Consider the following 15,952-nt stretch of genomic DNA (forward strand, 5'->3'; position numbering starts at 1 on the left):
CAATTAATTATTCAATGTATATATGAATTGAGAAATGTAAAATTTACTAATCCATTCTTGATTAGCTTTTAAATTTTATAGTTATTTAAGAACTGAATATTTATTATGAAAACTTACTTTATTAATCAGTTAAAAAGATACTCTTGAATGCTCATGAGTTTAATGTAAGGTACTTTGGGTCAGAAAAAAAATATCATATCTTAGGTAAGTATAAAGGAGGTCCCATATAGCCTCTGCGTATCTTCTACTGACTGAATTACTTTGCTCATTTGGTAGTAACTGCTATTTCCTTTTGGATTAATGCTGAATTATAAATGAGTAGATAAAAGGCACTATTTATGACAATTTTCAAAATTATGAAAATGCAGCTGACAGTCTTCAAAGTGTCCATGCTTGAAACTATGGTATAATTTGATTTAATGAATCCCTCAAAAGTACTCTTCTTCAACAGAGAAATATTTGTCATACATACCTGGTGAATGGCTGACAGGGAGGGCTCATTAAAATCATATTGAAAGACAATTTGTCAAACTCTTCTAGTGTAATGCCCTAAGGAATGAACATGTGGGGAAAATATATAAAAACATGCATAGAATGGGGAAGAAGGAAAAATGCTAACTAATTACAACTAAATATATCAGAAATTATAATGCTTAATAGTTTTATTTAAAACACTTAAAAGTTTATTTCATATATATATGTGTGTGTGTGTGTGTGTGTATTATATATAAAACAAACATACACACACACACACACACACACACATATATATATATATATAAAACACTTACCACTTTTCAAATCAACTTCAGTTAAACTAACTGCCCAAAGCAATCTTATGAAGAAATTGGAGAAGTAACACGAAGCTAGGAAAAGCTTAGTGACTTCCCCTAAGTCTCAGGGCTGGCCAGAGCTGAGCTAGAATGCTCCCTGAATCCTAAGCGTTTCACACCCTTGTCATACCTAAAGCCTAGCACTGCTATGTTTCTGGAGCCAAATAGGGAGAACTTCATTTTACAATTAATGAATCTTTAGCATAGTGTGTAGGAAAATGTTCAACACCTCTGTATCAATAATATTTTTTATTTAGTAAATATGACTGACCAGTCACCATCCCTTCCAAGCATGTCTCTGCTAAAATATCACCAGATGAAAAAACGTCCCATTTTCAGGTATTCACAATTATTATATTGTTTTACAGTTGTGTGTAGTAAAACAAAACTTTAAAATCTTACAGATAGGATCAATCAAAATAATCCCTATTGGGCTAAGTAGTTGAAAAATGTGTTATTTTGACTCTATTTTATATATCAGAAGATAAATAGGGTAGAGTAGTCCTCCCTTATTTCACTTTCACTGATTTCACTTTCCGGTTTCAGTCAACTCCAGTCAATCAGGTCCTCCTTCTGACATAGGGTCAGATCAGTAACAGCCTAACCCTGCAGCCACAATGCCTGCATCATTCACTCCCCTCATCTCATCATGTAGGCATTTTGTTATCTCATGTCATCACAAGAAGGGTGAGAGACCATATTCACCTTTTATCCCAGCATATTGCTATAACTGTTCCATCATTAGTTATTGTTGTAATCTCTTACTGTGCCTAATTTATAAATTACCTTTATCATAGGTATGTATGTATGTATAAGAATAAACATGGTATATACAGTGGCTTTGGTACCAACTGAGGTTTCAGGCATCCACTGGGGTCCTGGAATGCATCCCCCATAGATAAGAGGGTCTGCTGTATAGAGAAACAAGTCATGGGCTTTCCAATCTTCATGAAGCTTGGCCAGAAACAAGCAACAAGCCTAGGACCACAACCTTCCTAAATATGACACATTGCTAAGATGTTCAAGTACATGAAAAGGACAAGCTATATTCTAAGTTCTGTAAAGAGTGAATTAACCTGGGGAACCAATCAGTTGTCTCTACTGTATGAAAAGCATAAATATATGTGCCTGTCATTTTTAAATCACAGGCTTTTAAGTAGTTTAAGGTATATATGTAAAATGAAATCAAAATTGGGGCGCCTGGGTGGCGCAGTCGGTTAAGCGTCCGACTTCGGCCAGGTCACGATCTCGCGGTCCGGGAGTTCGAGCCCCACGTCGGGCTCTGGGCTGATGGCTCAGAGCCTGGAGCCTGTTTCCGATTCTGTGTCTCCCTCTCTCTCTGCCCCTCCCCCGTTCATGCTCTGTCTCTCTCTGTCCCAAAAATAAATAAATGTCGAAAAAAAAAAAAAATTTAAAATGAAATCAAAATTAAATATTGAAAAGTTCCTAAAGCACCTCTGAAACTCTTGAGTTCTAGGGAAAGCAGTCTGTAAATCATACACTGACCAGTCTGTCAGAACACACGGGGCAATGCAATACAATTAGCACATCATACTCAAGTTAAAGAGCCTGTGAGCACAAGACTATTGTGATAAGCAACTTACTAATTTCGTAACTGAAAGCAGGTGGATTAAAGCTAAATTCCTAAAACTAAAGTAAAAAGAAAACAACTACCTTTTACATCAGGAGCATCCTATGTCTAAAATCTAAAGGAAGTAAACAGAGTTACTGCCTCCAATACAGCTTGGCATAAAAACTCACAATTTTAAAGGATTCTTCAAAATAGTGATTTTTAAAAATCAAATGATAGGGCAATATGCAAGAAATAATTACTCGATTAAGTGATTTTTTAAAAATTGTTTTAATGTTTATTTATTTTTCAGAGTGAGAGTGAGAGAGCACAAGCTGGGGAGGGGCAGAGATTGAGGGAGACACAGAATCCAAAGCAGGCTCCAGGCTCTGAGCTGTTAGCACAGAGCCCGTTGCGGGGCTTGAACTCACAGGCCATGAGATCATGACCTGAGCCGAAGTTGGACGCTTAACTGACTGAGCCACCCAGGTGCGCCAAGTTACCGCCTCCAATACAGCTTGGCATAAAAAATTACAATTTTAAAGGATTCTTCAAAATAGTGATTTTTAAAAAATCAAATGATAGGGCAATATGCAAGAAATAATTACTCAATTAAGCCATTTACAACTTTATTTAACCTGGCATTCTAGGTCATTAAATGTGTCAAAATTCAAGAAAGTAGTTATGGAGATACGCAATTATCTTTAATAATCTTATGTTTGAAAGCTGATGGAAATCTATTCTTTTGCTATAACCGGGCCATAAAGTTATGAAAACACCTTTGTTTTCAGAGAACATTAGGTCAACTCAGTGCAGTAACACTGTTTATCACCCAACGATGAGCAGTTTAATAGTTCCCCTACTAACTTTATTACTTCTTTTTGCAGAAAGTCTCCTCTCTATTCTTATACTTAACTTTCATTTAAACTTTAGGAATAACTTGGTAGGTTAGAAAACTTTTGACTATTTTTAGTAAATTTATAGTTAACCTAAAGAGAACTGAAATTTGTACACTATTCAGTCATACTTCCATTTTTCAAATCTTTTATTCCCATGTGGGTCCTGCAGATTTCTTAAGTTTATTTCTCGGTGTTTATAAGTTTCTTGTTGCTACTATAAATAGGAACTTTCTTCTATTATATTTTCTCACAGGTCTTTGTTTATATATATAAGCTACTGGTTATCATATGTTTTGTAACCAGTCTCCTTATTAAATGTACTAATTGTTCCTCATCATATTTTTAGCACAGTATGTTTTCTGTTTTCCAGGCCTATACAATTATTCTTTAGAATCCTCCTTGATAGTTATATGCTATTTCCCTTGTGTGAGTATATTACCTAACATCTATAACAATATTAAATAACAATGTCAATGGTGGACATCCTTGTTTTATTCATCATTTTAGCGAGAATGCTTTTAAAGTTTTACCATGTTACTGGACTTGGAGATATATGTGTGTGTGTGTGTGTGTGTGTTTAAACAGAAATATACACGTGCACACACACACGTAAAGCCACTAAATAACATACGTGTCTGTAGTAGTACACATATGTCCTAATTTTATTAAGGGAGATTAAAAACCCAAATGCAGAAAATCCTGCATTTGGTCAACTATTTTCTAATACATAGTTTTGCTGTTTCCCATTATTAACATGCTGAATAGTATTAATAGAATTCCTAAGTACTAAACTATTATATTCCCCGAAACAAAATCCATTTTGGTTATGCTACATTATTCTTTTAATGTGTTTCTGTCATATTTTACTTAGAATTACTGTGTTTATATTCATAAGACAATGATTTTCCTGTATTGTGGCATATGGTAGGTATCCAATAAAAACTGAGTGGATATTTCCTACCATTTCCTGTTCTGTGAACTCTCATGTTATTTTGTGCATAAATATGACAATCCTTCTTGAGGACCGTCCTCACCATCATTATAAAGTAACTTTCTATGACTCTTAAATGCTCTGGCCTTGGAATCCATTCTAACTAATACCAGTTCTGAAACTGTTAGCCTTTGTTTCCATTTGCCTGGTATTTGTCCTCGTTTTTAACCCAATATGTTGCTCATTCAACAATGTTCAGAAAGTAATCCACCAATATTTCAGAGGATCTACCCTCTGCCAGGCACTGTGCCGAGTCTGCAACAAGGAACAAACCAGACAAAGTTTCTGCTCATGTGAAGTTTATACAGTACTGACTACTAATTCCTCATTTTCCACTTAGATACATTAGCCTGCAGTTTTATTACTAGCTGTCTTGATAACCGAAGAGTCCTGCTCCTGGTTCTAAACCTCCCTGTGATTTTTTGGGCCTGACTGTGGGCAGTTACAAAGGCTGCCCTTCCCACTCCAGACTCCGAACACAGCCAGCACGTCGCAGGCTCTGCGAGCTGTCACAGTCGAGGATGCAGGCGCCCTGGCCAGCACGTTCTTCACAGATTTGCATGTCTAGGTCTCTTCAAGCAGCTCTGTCAAGGCCTCCTTCCCGGAGACGGTGGTGGAAACCTTGAAGACGCTTCTCCCCACTCTGAATGGTACTCAGCACTTGGCATTCCTAGCCCTCCCCTCTTACAATTTCCCCAAGGCCGGGGCTCCCTGGACGGTGAGCTGACCCCCACATCTGTGCTGACACCCCCGGCTCTCCCTCCGCACGCTGTCGCATGGGGGAAATGCAGCAGGGGGCCCTGGCCGTTCCTCTTATTGCACAGAATTGCTTATACCACCGCAGTAAGTGAAAAAGGCTTCACTCTTTCATTTTCGTCTTGCTGTTTGAATAAAAACTACTCTGACCCCTGAGAGCTCAGCTGTCTTTCCCAGCCCAGCAAAGCTCCTAACAGTAACATCAAATAATGTCCTAAAAATCCACACCTTCATTTATCTTTCAAATAGACATGTTTTGAGTCTCACTGTCCTACTTCAATCACATTATTATCTCTACAGCGCAAAGATTCACACAGTTTTACACATGTGTTTTCTAACCCTAATGTCTTTCCTAACACGGTAGCTTTATTCCTGGGTTCTCTACTTGGATTCATCTCTTGCTTAGATTAAGTGAGTCATTTTCTCAATAAGGGCTCACAGGTACTATGGCTCATGAATTGCCGTAGGTTTTATTTGGGGAATTTCCCCCTCTGTTTCTGTTAATATTTTTTTCCCATTTGTCTTATTGTCTTCTCCAGAGGTTCTAATTACTTTTTTTTTTAACATTTTTTAAAAAGAATTAAAAATTCTTTTTAATTTATTTTTGAGACAGAGAGAGACAGAGCATGAACGGGGGAGGTTCAGAGACAGGGAGACACAGAATCTGAAACAGGCCAGGCTCCAGGCTCTGAGCTGTCAACACAGAGCCCGACGCGAGGCTCGAATTCACGGACCACGAAATCATGACCTGAGCGGAAGTCGGCCGCTTAACCGACTGAGCCACCCAGGCGCCCCGGTTCTCATTACTTTTATCTTAGATCACTTTTATCTTCAGCAGTTACCATTCCTTCTGCAAATTGTGATCTGTATTTCTTTTCCGTTTTAATTTGCTTTATTTTTCTCAAGCTCTCTCCTGCACAATTCTGGTTGCAGCCCTGTACACTTTATTTTTTGCTACTCTGACATGACTTTCATTTTTATAATGGTTTTATTTTTCTCCTCTTTTTTTTCCCAGACTACTGGTAACTTTTCCAGCCCCAATTATTCTTACTGCTTTTTGAACTGTTGTATATATCTGATTGAATTCTTAGGGTTTTTTTTTTCAAGTTTATTATTTATTTTGAGAGAAAGAGTGCACGTGTGAGCAGGGGAAGAGCAGAAAGGGACAGAGAGAATCCCAAGCAGGCTCTGCACTGACAGTGGCTTGATCCCACCAGTGTGAGATCACGAGCTGAGGCAAAATCAAGACTCGGTTGCTTAAGTGACTGAGCCACCCAGGCGCCCCAAGTTCTTGTTTTGAAGATGTGTTATTTAATGCTTAAAGCTCATAGAGGCATGTATGTTTGAAATTTCCTTCTGCTTCTTAATATAATTTTCTGTTGTATATTCTGCTTTTTGTTTACATTTCTTACCTTATTTTAAAATTACTATATTAATATAGCCTCAAATAGGTTCCTGTCTAATTTTTTTTTTTTTTTTTTTTTTTGCGGAAGGGGGAGGGGCAGAGAGCCTTAAGAGAGAACCTTAAGCAGGCTCCACACTCTGCACAGAGCCCTAGGCGGAGCTTGACTCAGGACTATGAGATCATGACCTGAGCCGAAAGCAAGAGCTGGATGCTCAACTGACTGAGCCACACAGGTGCCCCTATTATTCATTTTTTGACGTAGGCCTCGTGAATGGAGGAGTTTGCTGGGAAATAAGGTGAAACAGATACATGGCTGCCACACCACTCCCAGGAAGGACCTGCAGTGGCCTCTACCCTAAGGGCTTGCCTCTGTCCAGAGTCCACGACCTCGCATTCAGGGCCAGCAAGAAGTCGGCCGCAGTTACCACAGCACTTTCCGCCAGTGATCTGGGTTTTTCCAATGTCTCCTCTCCTGACTGAGAACAAACAATTGCTGGTGCATTTGGTCCTCTTCCTTGCCATTCTTTCCGTCCTGATTCTGCACAAGACATGCAAAGGTTTGCCTGCAGCTGTGCCATCTTCAGTCAGTTCCGTCTCATTTCCGTGACACTGGACACTAGTCTTCATAGTTTTCTTTCTTGTTTTAGCTTATGTCTAATCCCTACATTCACTAAAAATGGTTTTTCATTCCCTTTTTCCCCTTCTTTTCTTCTTTCTATCAGGAAAAGGAATAGAGTTATGTAATAGAAGTATCTTCTCAATGCCACATTTGATCAGAAATCCCAAAGAAAACCATTTACAAGTTCAAGTTCTGTACTGATCGATAAATTCTTGAAGGCAAAGACTATAGCTTCTTCAGATCTGTGCTCTCTCCAAGGGCTCAATACCCTGCATGTATTAAATGCTCAAATGATCAATATATATTGTTTTATAAAACTGAAAATCCCTAGAGCCTCTCATCACTCCTAAGTTTTCCATTCAATTTCTACTCCCTTTTGAAACATGACTCTCAGCATAGCTCCTATATATTTGACCTAGACATGATAACACTCTCTCCACATCAGACCAGGGATATAAGGAATACCAAAGAAGAAACTGAAAGCCATAGGAAGGCAAGCTTTTTTCTTACAGACAGACTTGCAGAGCTTACAGACAGTGAGCTAGAGGTACCTACCTCCATTCTTCCCTTTTCCTAGCCTTCTTAGATCATAAGCAAATAATATGACTTATTATCATCTATTAAAAGTAGAAGTGAAGTATAATTAGCACTAAAACAGGGCAGAGTGCTAGAAAGCAGGAAGCTACACAGGGAAAGAGAGGCAGAAATCTGCATGGCATTCACTTTGAGTGTCTGGTTGGATATTATCAATCTATGAGTGCATCAGGGGACATGCCATGAGGGAGGGCAAAGAACTACTGCTGGGAAAAGCACAATTACTGGGGAGCTGTAAGCCAAAAAACTAGGACACCCAGAGTAGGAAGACCTAGTTGAGTACGTGGGCTATTTTATTATTATTATTATTATCAGAGTGTAGTTGGCATATGATGTTATATTAGTTTCAGGCATACAACAGGGTGATTCAATGAGGGTTCATTTTTCTCCACATCCTTGCCAACGCTTATTACTATTTCTTGTCTTTTTGATACTAACCATTCTAACAGCTGTGAGGTGATACCTCATTGTGGTTTTGATTTGCATTTCCCTGAGGATTAGTGATGTTGAGCATCTTTTTCTGTATCCATGAGGTATTTAATAGAGATCTAAGAAAGGTCATATCTTAGTAGTGGGATGAGACTAGCCTCACAGTAAAAGCTATTCAAGACCCACTTTAAAAAAATGCTTAAAAACATACCCTGAGAGAATTAAGCTGATCTGCAATTAACTGCCTGTGAGAACAAAATCCAATATTCCTTAAAGTGTTACAACAAACTGGCTACAATGCCAGGTTCCTAATAAAAAATTACGAGAATGCTAAGAAACAAGATAATGTGACCCATAAGCGGGAAGGGGGTGAGGGGCAAGAGGTGGGGGTGAGAAGGGGCGCCTGGGTGGCTCAGTCGGTTAAGCGTCCGACTTCTTGCGGTCCGTGAGTTCGAGCCCCATGTCGGGCTCTGGGCTGATGGCTCAGAGCCTGGAGCCTGTTTCCGATTCTGTGTCTCCCTCTCTCTCTGCCCCTCCCTCGTTCATGCTCTGTCTCTCTCTGTCCCAAAAATAAATAAACGTTGAAAAAAAAATTTTTTTTAAAAAGAGGTGGGGGTGAGGAAATTCATCAATAGAAAGAAACCCAGCAATGAGAGAGATGATGGAATTAGCAAAGGTTTTAACAGTCATAAATACCATCAATTTTTTCAAAGGCCGAAAGAAAACAAAAACATGGAGACAAATTGAATACATGAAAAAAGTTAACTGAAACTTCTAAAAATGAAAAAAAATTGAAACAAAAAGTTACGCACTGAAAAAAAATAATAACTTGAAGATACAACAATATAGCATGTTTCCAAATGAAGCATATAGAGAAAAGGAGAGTAAAAATGAATACCTTCAGTGACCAGCAGGACAATATGAAGGGATCTAATATACGCATAATTTGAGGTAAAGTGAAAATAGGGAACAGAGAAAATATTTGAATAATGGCCAAAACCTTCCCAAATTTGATGAAAACTATAAACAAGAAAAGCACAAGGCCCAAGCAGAATGAATAAAGAAAAACATACAAAAACATATCAAATAACATTTCTGAAAACAAGTGATAAGGACAAAATGTTAATTGTAGCCAGAGAAAGATATAATATATTAAGAGAAATGAAAATAAGAATTATTAGACTTCTAAATCAGAAATTAAGCAAACCAGGTAAAAATGGAAAGTGCTGGAAAACTGTTTTAATTCATATAAAATATGAACTTATCAAAACATCTTTGAAAAATGAATGCAACCAAGGATTCAGTGAAAATTCTATTTTACAACAAAGACAAAATAAAATACTTCTGCACTCACAAAAAACTGAGAAATTTATCACCTGCCAAATGTTCATGACAGGAAATGCTAAAGGTTTTTCAGGAAGAAAGAAATTATACCACATGCAAACTTTGATTTCAAAAAAAATGAAGAGTGTTAAAAATAGCAGATGATATGTAAATAAATATGAAACATTCCAGGTCTTTTTAAAACTTTTAATAAATATTTGACTACTTAATCCAAAAACACTAACAATATATTTGAGGTTTTAATAAACATAGGAGTAAAATGTATGACAATAATAGCAAAATATTCTGGAGAGTAAAATGGATGTATATACTGTTGAATTAATTTATGAAGTGCTATATGTTATTTGAAGGTGGGCTTCCATAAGTTAAAGATGCATGCTGTAAACCCTAGAGTAGCCACTAAGAAAATAAGACAGATACAAATAGTAAGATATACCTAATAACCATTAGTGGAGAAACAGACGGAAAAATAGAAAACAAATAACAAGGTAGTAGAATTAAAATAATATTAATAACAAAATTAAATGTAAATGTATTCCAATTAAAAGGTAGAGGTTGCCAGACTGAATAAAAAAGCAAGACCCAGCTATACACTGTCTACAGCAAATCTAATTTAAATACAAAGATATAAGTAGGATAAAATTTAAAGGATGGAAAAAGATAAACATGCAAACATTAATCATAAGAAAGCAGAAGTGGGTGTATTAATATCAGGAAAAGTAGACTTCAGAACAAGAAATACTTCCTAGGGTTAAAAAGGAACATTTCATGATGCTAAAGGGGTCAATCACAAAAAAAATTATAAAGTATGTACACTTAATAACAGAGCTTCAAGATAAAATGAAGCAAAAAACGACAACACCGAAAAAAGAGACACATTTATGACTGTAACTGGAGATTACAACACCCCTTTCTCAGCACCTGATAGAAAAAATCAGTAATAATATAGAAAAATTGAACACTAACAACCAACTTGACCTGACATTTACTGAGTATTCCACCCAACAAGAAAAGAATACATTCTTGGGGCACCTGCGTGGCTCAGTCAGTTAAGTGCCTGACTCTTGATCTTGGCTCGGGTCATGATCTCAAGGTTTGTGAGTTCAAGCCCCACATCAAGCCCCACATGAGGCTCTGTGTTTACATCGCAGAGCTTGCTTAGGATTCTGTCTATCGTTCTCTCTGCCTCTCCCCTGCTGTGCTGTCTCTCTCAAAATAAATAAACTAAAAAAAAAGTTAAAAAACAAAAAGAAAAGAAAATAATACATTCTTTTCAATAGCATATAGATAAAGCATTCACTAGACAAAATGAATTCTGGCCTATAACAAAGTCACAACAAATTTAAAATAACTGAAATCATATACAGTATGACCAAAATAAAACAGAAATGAGAAATCAATAACAGAAAGCTATCTGGAAATATCATGAATATTTGGAAAGTTAAACCCATACTTATACATAATGCAGGGGCCAAAGAAGAAATCAGAAGGCAAATTGGAAAATATTTTGAACTGTATGAAAATGAACACACAACATATGACAATTTGTGAAATGTAGTCAAAACTTAGGAAAATTTACACTAAATGTTTATACAAAAAAGGAAAACAATCTCAAGTCAATCATCTAAGTCCCACTGTAAGAAGTATTAAAAATTTCAATGCAAAGTAAGTAGAAAGAAATAATAAAGATAAACAGAAATTAGTGAAATAGTAAACAAATGAATAATAGATAAAATCAATTGCATACACAGCTGGTTACTTAAAAAGACCAGTAAAATTGGTAAACCTCAGCTTCATTAGCAGAGGAAAAAAAAAAAAAGAAAAGATACAAATAACTAACATTAGGAATGACATACGGTACATCACTATAGAGTTCACATGTAGAAAAAGGATATAAGGAAATATGAAAAATGTCAAGCCAATACATTTGACAAATTAGATAAAATAGATAATTTCTTCAAAGATCACAAATTTCTAAAACTAAACAAAAAAATAAATAGAAAGCTTTACTGGTATTGTAACAATTAAAGAAATTAAATTCATAGTTTAAAATCTTCCCACAAAGAAAACTCTAGGCCCACATAGCTCCATTAACTAAATTCTATCAAACATTTATAGAGGAACTAATACTTGTTTTTCAAACTCTTCCAAAAAGTATAAGGCTAATATGACCCTAATACCAAAACCATACTAAAAAGCTAAGGAGACTGTAAAAATATCTAACAAAATATTAACAAATTGAAAACAAACATATTTTTATTACATAAAAAAGATAGTAGATCATGACCAGGTAGGATTTATCCCAGGAATGCAATACTGAGTTAATATTCAAAAAAAGTTATTGATATAATCACTGTATTACCAGAATAAAAGGGGAGAATGCTATAATCATGCCAAAAGATGCAAGAAAGATAGCATTTGAAAAACTAAAAATCCATTCCTCATAAAAATTCTCAGAAAATGTAATAAAAAGAAACTTAATAAAATGCATCTATAAAAATCTACAACTAACATCATACTAAAAGGTGACTGACTGAAGGTTCTGCCCCTAGAATCTAGAAGAAGGCAAGGATACCCAAGGCAATCCTATTTAATCAATACTGTACAGAAGATCCTATACAATGCAATAAGAAAAAAGTAACACTGATTGGAGGGGAAAGCAAAACTCTTTATTCTCAGATAGTATTTATGTGTATGTGGAAAAATCCTAAAAAATCAAAGCTATCAGAATAAATTAATATAACAAAGTCACAAGATACAAGGTGAAGGTCAAGAAACACAACTATGTGTATTCTTATATGCTAGCAATAAACAATTAAAAATATATTTTTTAACAAACACCACTTACAATAGCATCAAAACCCATAGGTATTTAGGGATTAATTAACTAAAATGTGTGTAAGACTTGTACACTAAATAGTATAAAATATTGCTGATATAAATTAAAGAACATCTAAATAAATGAAGAGAGATACCATATTCATGGACTGAAAGACTCAATTTTATTAAGATATCAGTTCTTCCAAAACCAATCAGTGCAATTCCAATAAAAATGTCTTTTTTTTTTTTTTTTACTCATAGAAATTGGCAGGGTGATTCTGAAACTTACACACAAATGTAAATGACAGTGTAACCAAAATAATGTTGAAAAAGAAAAACAGAAATTTGAGAATTTACACTACCTGAATTCAATACATATTATAAAGCTATAAAAATCACAAGAGTGTGCTATTGGTGTAAGGAAAAACATACAGATAGATACTACTGAAGAGAGTCTGGAAATAGACTTACACATTTATGACTTAGTTTTTTTTTTTTTTATGAAATTTATTGACAAATTGGTTTCCATACAACACCCAGTGCTCATCCCAAAAGGTGCCCTCCTCAATACCCATCACCCACCCTCCCCTCCCTTCCACCCCCCATCAACCCTCAGTTTGTTCTCAGTTTTTAACAGTCTCTTATGCTTTGGCTCTCTCGCACTCTAACCTCTTTTTTTTTTTTTTTTCCTTCCCCTCCCCCATGGGTTCCTGTTAAGTTTCTCAGGATCCACATAAGAGTGAAACCATATGGTATCTGTCTTTCTCTGTATGGCTTATTTCACTTAGCATCACACTCTCCAGTTCCATCCACGTTGCTACAAAAGGCCATATTTCATTTTTTCTCATTGCCACGTAATATTCCATTGTGTGTATAAACCACAATTTCTTTATCTATTCATCAGTTGATGGACATTTAGGCTCTTTCCATAATTTGGCTATTGTTGAGAGTGCTGCTATGAACATTGGGGTACAAGTGGCCCTATGCATCAGTACTCCTGTATCCCTTGGATAAATCCCTAGCAGTGCTATTGCTTGGTCATAGGGTAGGTCTATTTTTAATTTTCTGAGGAACCTCCACACTGCTTTCCAGAGCGGCTGCACCAATTTGCATTCCCACCAACAGTGCAAGAGGGTTCCCGTTTCTCCACATCCTCTCCAGCATCTACAGTCTCCTGATTTGTTCATTTTGGCCACTCTGACTGGCGTGAGGTGATACCTGAGTGTGGTTTTGATTTTTATTTCCCTGATAAGGAGCGATGCTGAACATCTTTTCATGTGCCTGTTGGCCATCCGGATGTCTTCTTTAGAGAAGTGTCTATTCATGTTTTCTGCCCATTTCTTCACTGGGTTATTTGTTTTTCGGGTGTGGAGTTTGGTGAGCTCTTTATAGATTTTGGATACTAGCCCTTTGTCCGATATGTCATTTGCGAATATCTTTTCCCATTCCGTTGGTTGCCTTTTCGTTTTGTTGGTTGTTTCCTTTGCTGTGCAGAAGCTTTTTATCTTCATAAGGTCCCAGTAATTCACTTTTGCTTTTAATTCCCTTGCCTTTGGGGATGTGTCGAGTAAGAGATTGCTATGGCTGAGGTCAAAGAGGTCTTTTCCTGCTTTCTCCTCTAAGGTTTTGATGGTTTCCTGTCTCACATTTAGGTCCTTTATCCATTTTGAGTTTATTTTTGTGAATGGTATGAGAAAGTGGTCTAGTTTCAACCTTCTGCATGTTGCTGTCCAGTTCTCCCAGCACCATTTGTTAAAGAGACTGTCTTTTTTCCATTGGATGTTCTTTCCTGCTTTGTCAAAGATGAGTTGGCCATACGTTTGTGGGCCTAGTTCTGGAGTTTCTATTCTATTCCATTGGTCTATGTGTCTGTTTTTGTGCCATGACTTAGTTTTTTAATAAAGGTGTCAAGGAAATTGAGGAAAGGATAATCATTTCAGAAATGGTGCCAGGACAATGTTTTATGCACTTGGAAAAAAATAAATGACTGCTACTTCAAATTGCACACAAAAAGTAACTCTAAATGAGTCAGAAATCTAAATAGAAAAGCCAAAACCATAAAATTTCTAGAAGAGGGAAAAATAGGGTAAACAAAGATTTTTTTTTAGGACACATAAAAACGTGACCCAAAAACAAAAAAAAGATAAGTAACACATGCAATTTGATGAACACAGTTAAGGAAATGAAAAGACAAGTTACAGAACTGGAGGAAATCTTTGTTATATATATTCTGACAAACAACTTGAATCCAGAAAACTTAATAAGCCTTTCAACTAAATGATGATATTACAAACACACCAAGTAATAAAAATTGGGCAAGAAATTTCATCACCGAAGAAAACACAGAAATAGCCGAGAAGTACATGAAACGATGCTCAACATTATTAGCCAGCAGGGAAATGCAAATTAGAATCAGCACACACGAAAGAATCATAATACCTCTATATGCTCACTAGAATGGCTACAATTTTAAAAATTGACAATATCAGGGACATTTTGGTGGCTCAGTCTGTTAAGTGTCCAACTTAGGCTCTGACCCTGATCTCGTGGTTTGAGTTCGAGCCCCGCATCGGGCTCTGTGCTGACAGCTCAGAGCCTGAAGCCTGTTTCAGATGCTGTGTCTCCCTCTCTCTCTGCCCCTCCCCCGCTCTGTGTGTCACTCTCTCAAAAATAAATAAACATTAAAAAATGACAATATCAAGTGCTGTAAGGATGTGAAACAACTGAAACATGTACGTGGTTATGAGACTGTAAGATGGTATAAGCACCAGAGAAAGCAGTTAGCATTTTCTCATAAAATTAAAGAAACCTACTATATGGCCCAGAAATTCCAGTTCTGGATATTCGTCTACAAGAAATGAAAACAAAGGTTCACACAAAAACTTGGACAGGAATGTTCATAGCAACTTTTTTGTAATGGTCGAAAACTGGAAACAACCTAGATGTCTAACATCATGTGAATGGATACATACACTGTAGTGTAAAATATTCCACTGTACAGAATATGACTCAGCAATAACAAAGAGCAGACTACCGATATGCACAACATGGGTGAATTCAAAAAACATTATGTTACACAAAAAAGTTACACCCAAAAAACTCACCCTCATGATTTTATTTGTGATGTATTAGAAATGGAAAATTTAATCCGTAATGACAGAAAGATCAGTAGTTGCCCAGGGTTGGGGCACCAAGGAACACTGTAGGGGGTGGGCGTTCTAAGTCCTGATTGCGGTGGTTACGCACTTGTATGTACTGGTCAAAACTCAAACTACACACCTTAAATGAGTGCAGTTTATTGTGTATAAATTATGGCTTCATGAGAAATTCATTGTAAAAGTCGTCACAACAGGAAAATGAGAGAAAAAAACAATTTCATATTATTTTTAAAATAACTATTATTTACTAACACTACTTAAAAATAGTGTTACATACCTCTGCTGAGTTCATCACATGTACTTTTAACCTTTAATTCTGACAGGCTTGCTAAAATAAGAAGCATTCAATAAGTAATAGCCAATGACTGCCTCTCTCTCTCTCTCTCTCTCTCTCTCTCTCTATATATATATATATATATATACATATATATTATAGTATGTGACTATTGCTTGAAAGTAAAGAATTAATCAAAGTTTAATGCCATTAGAGAACCATGAATTTAGGAGTCAAACATATTCTTACGTTTCATTCCC

The 15,952-nt window shown here is 36.2% G+C and overlaps 1 protein-coding gene across 18 annotated transcripts in view; it reads right to left on the reverse strand.

Annotated features, from left to right (window-relative positions):
* The window catches only part of TRDMT1 (tRNA aspartic acid methyltransferase 1), an 89,131-nt gene that overhangs the window by 28,396 nt on the left and 44,783 nt on the right, over positions 1-15,952 (reverse strand). For 10 of the 18 annotated variants that reach the window (XM_045060952.1, XM_045060951.1, XM_045060958.1 and 7 more), the window contains exon 3: positions 473-549. The exons of 7 other annotated variants lie outside the window; for them this stretch is intronic. In XM_045060952.1, the coding sequence (XP_044916887.1) occupies positions 473-549 (77 nt within the window). Of the gene's footprint in view, positions 1-472; positions 550-15,695; positions 15,747-15,952 lie in introns of all 18 variants that reach the window. One more of the 18 variants, XM_045060953.1, reaches the window with a different exon arrangement.

Source organism: Felis catus, chromosome B4 (genome assembly GCF_018350175.1).
Source record: "Felis catus isolate Fca126 chromosome B4, F.catus_Fca126_mat1.0, whole genome shotgun sequence".
Taxonomy (NCBI): domain Eukaryota; kingdom Metazoa; phylum Chordata; class Mammalia; order Carnivora; family Felidae; genus Felis; species Felis catus.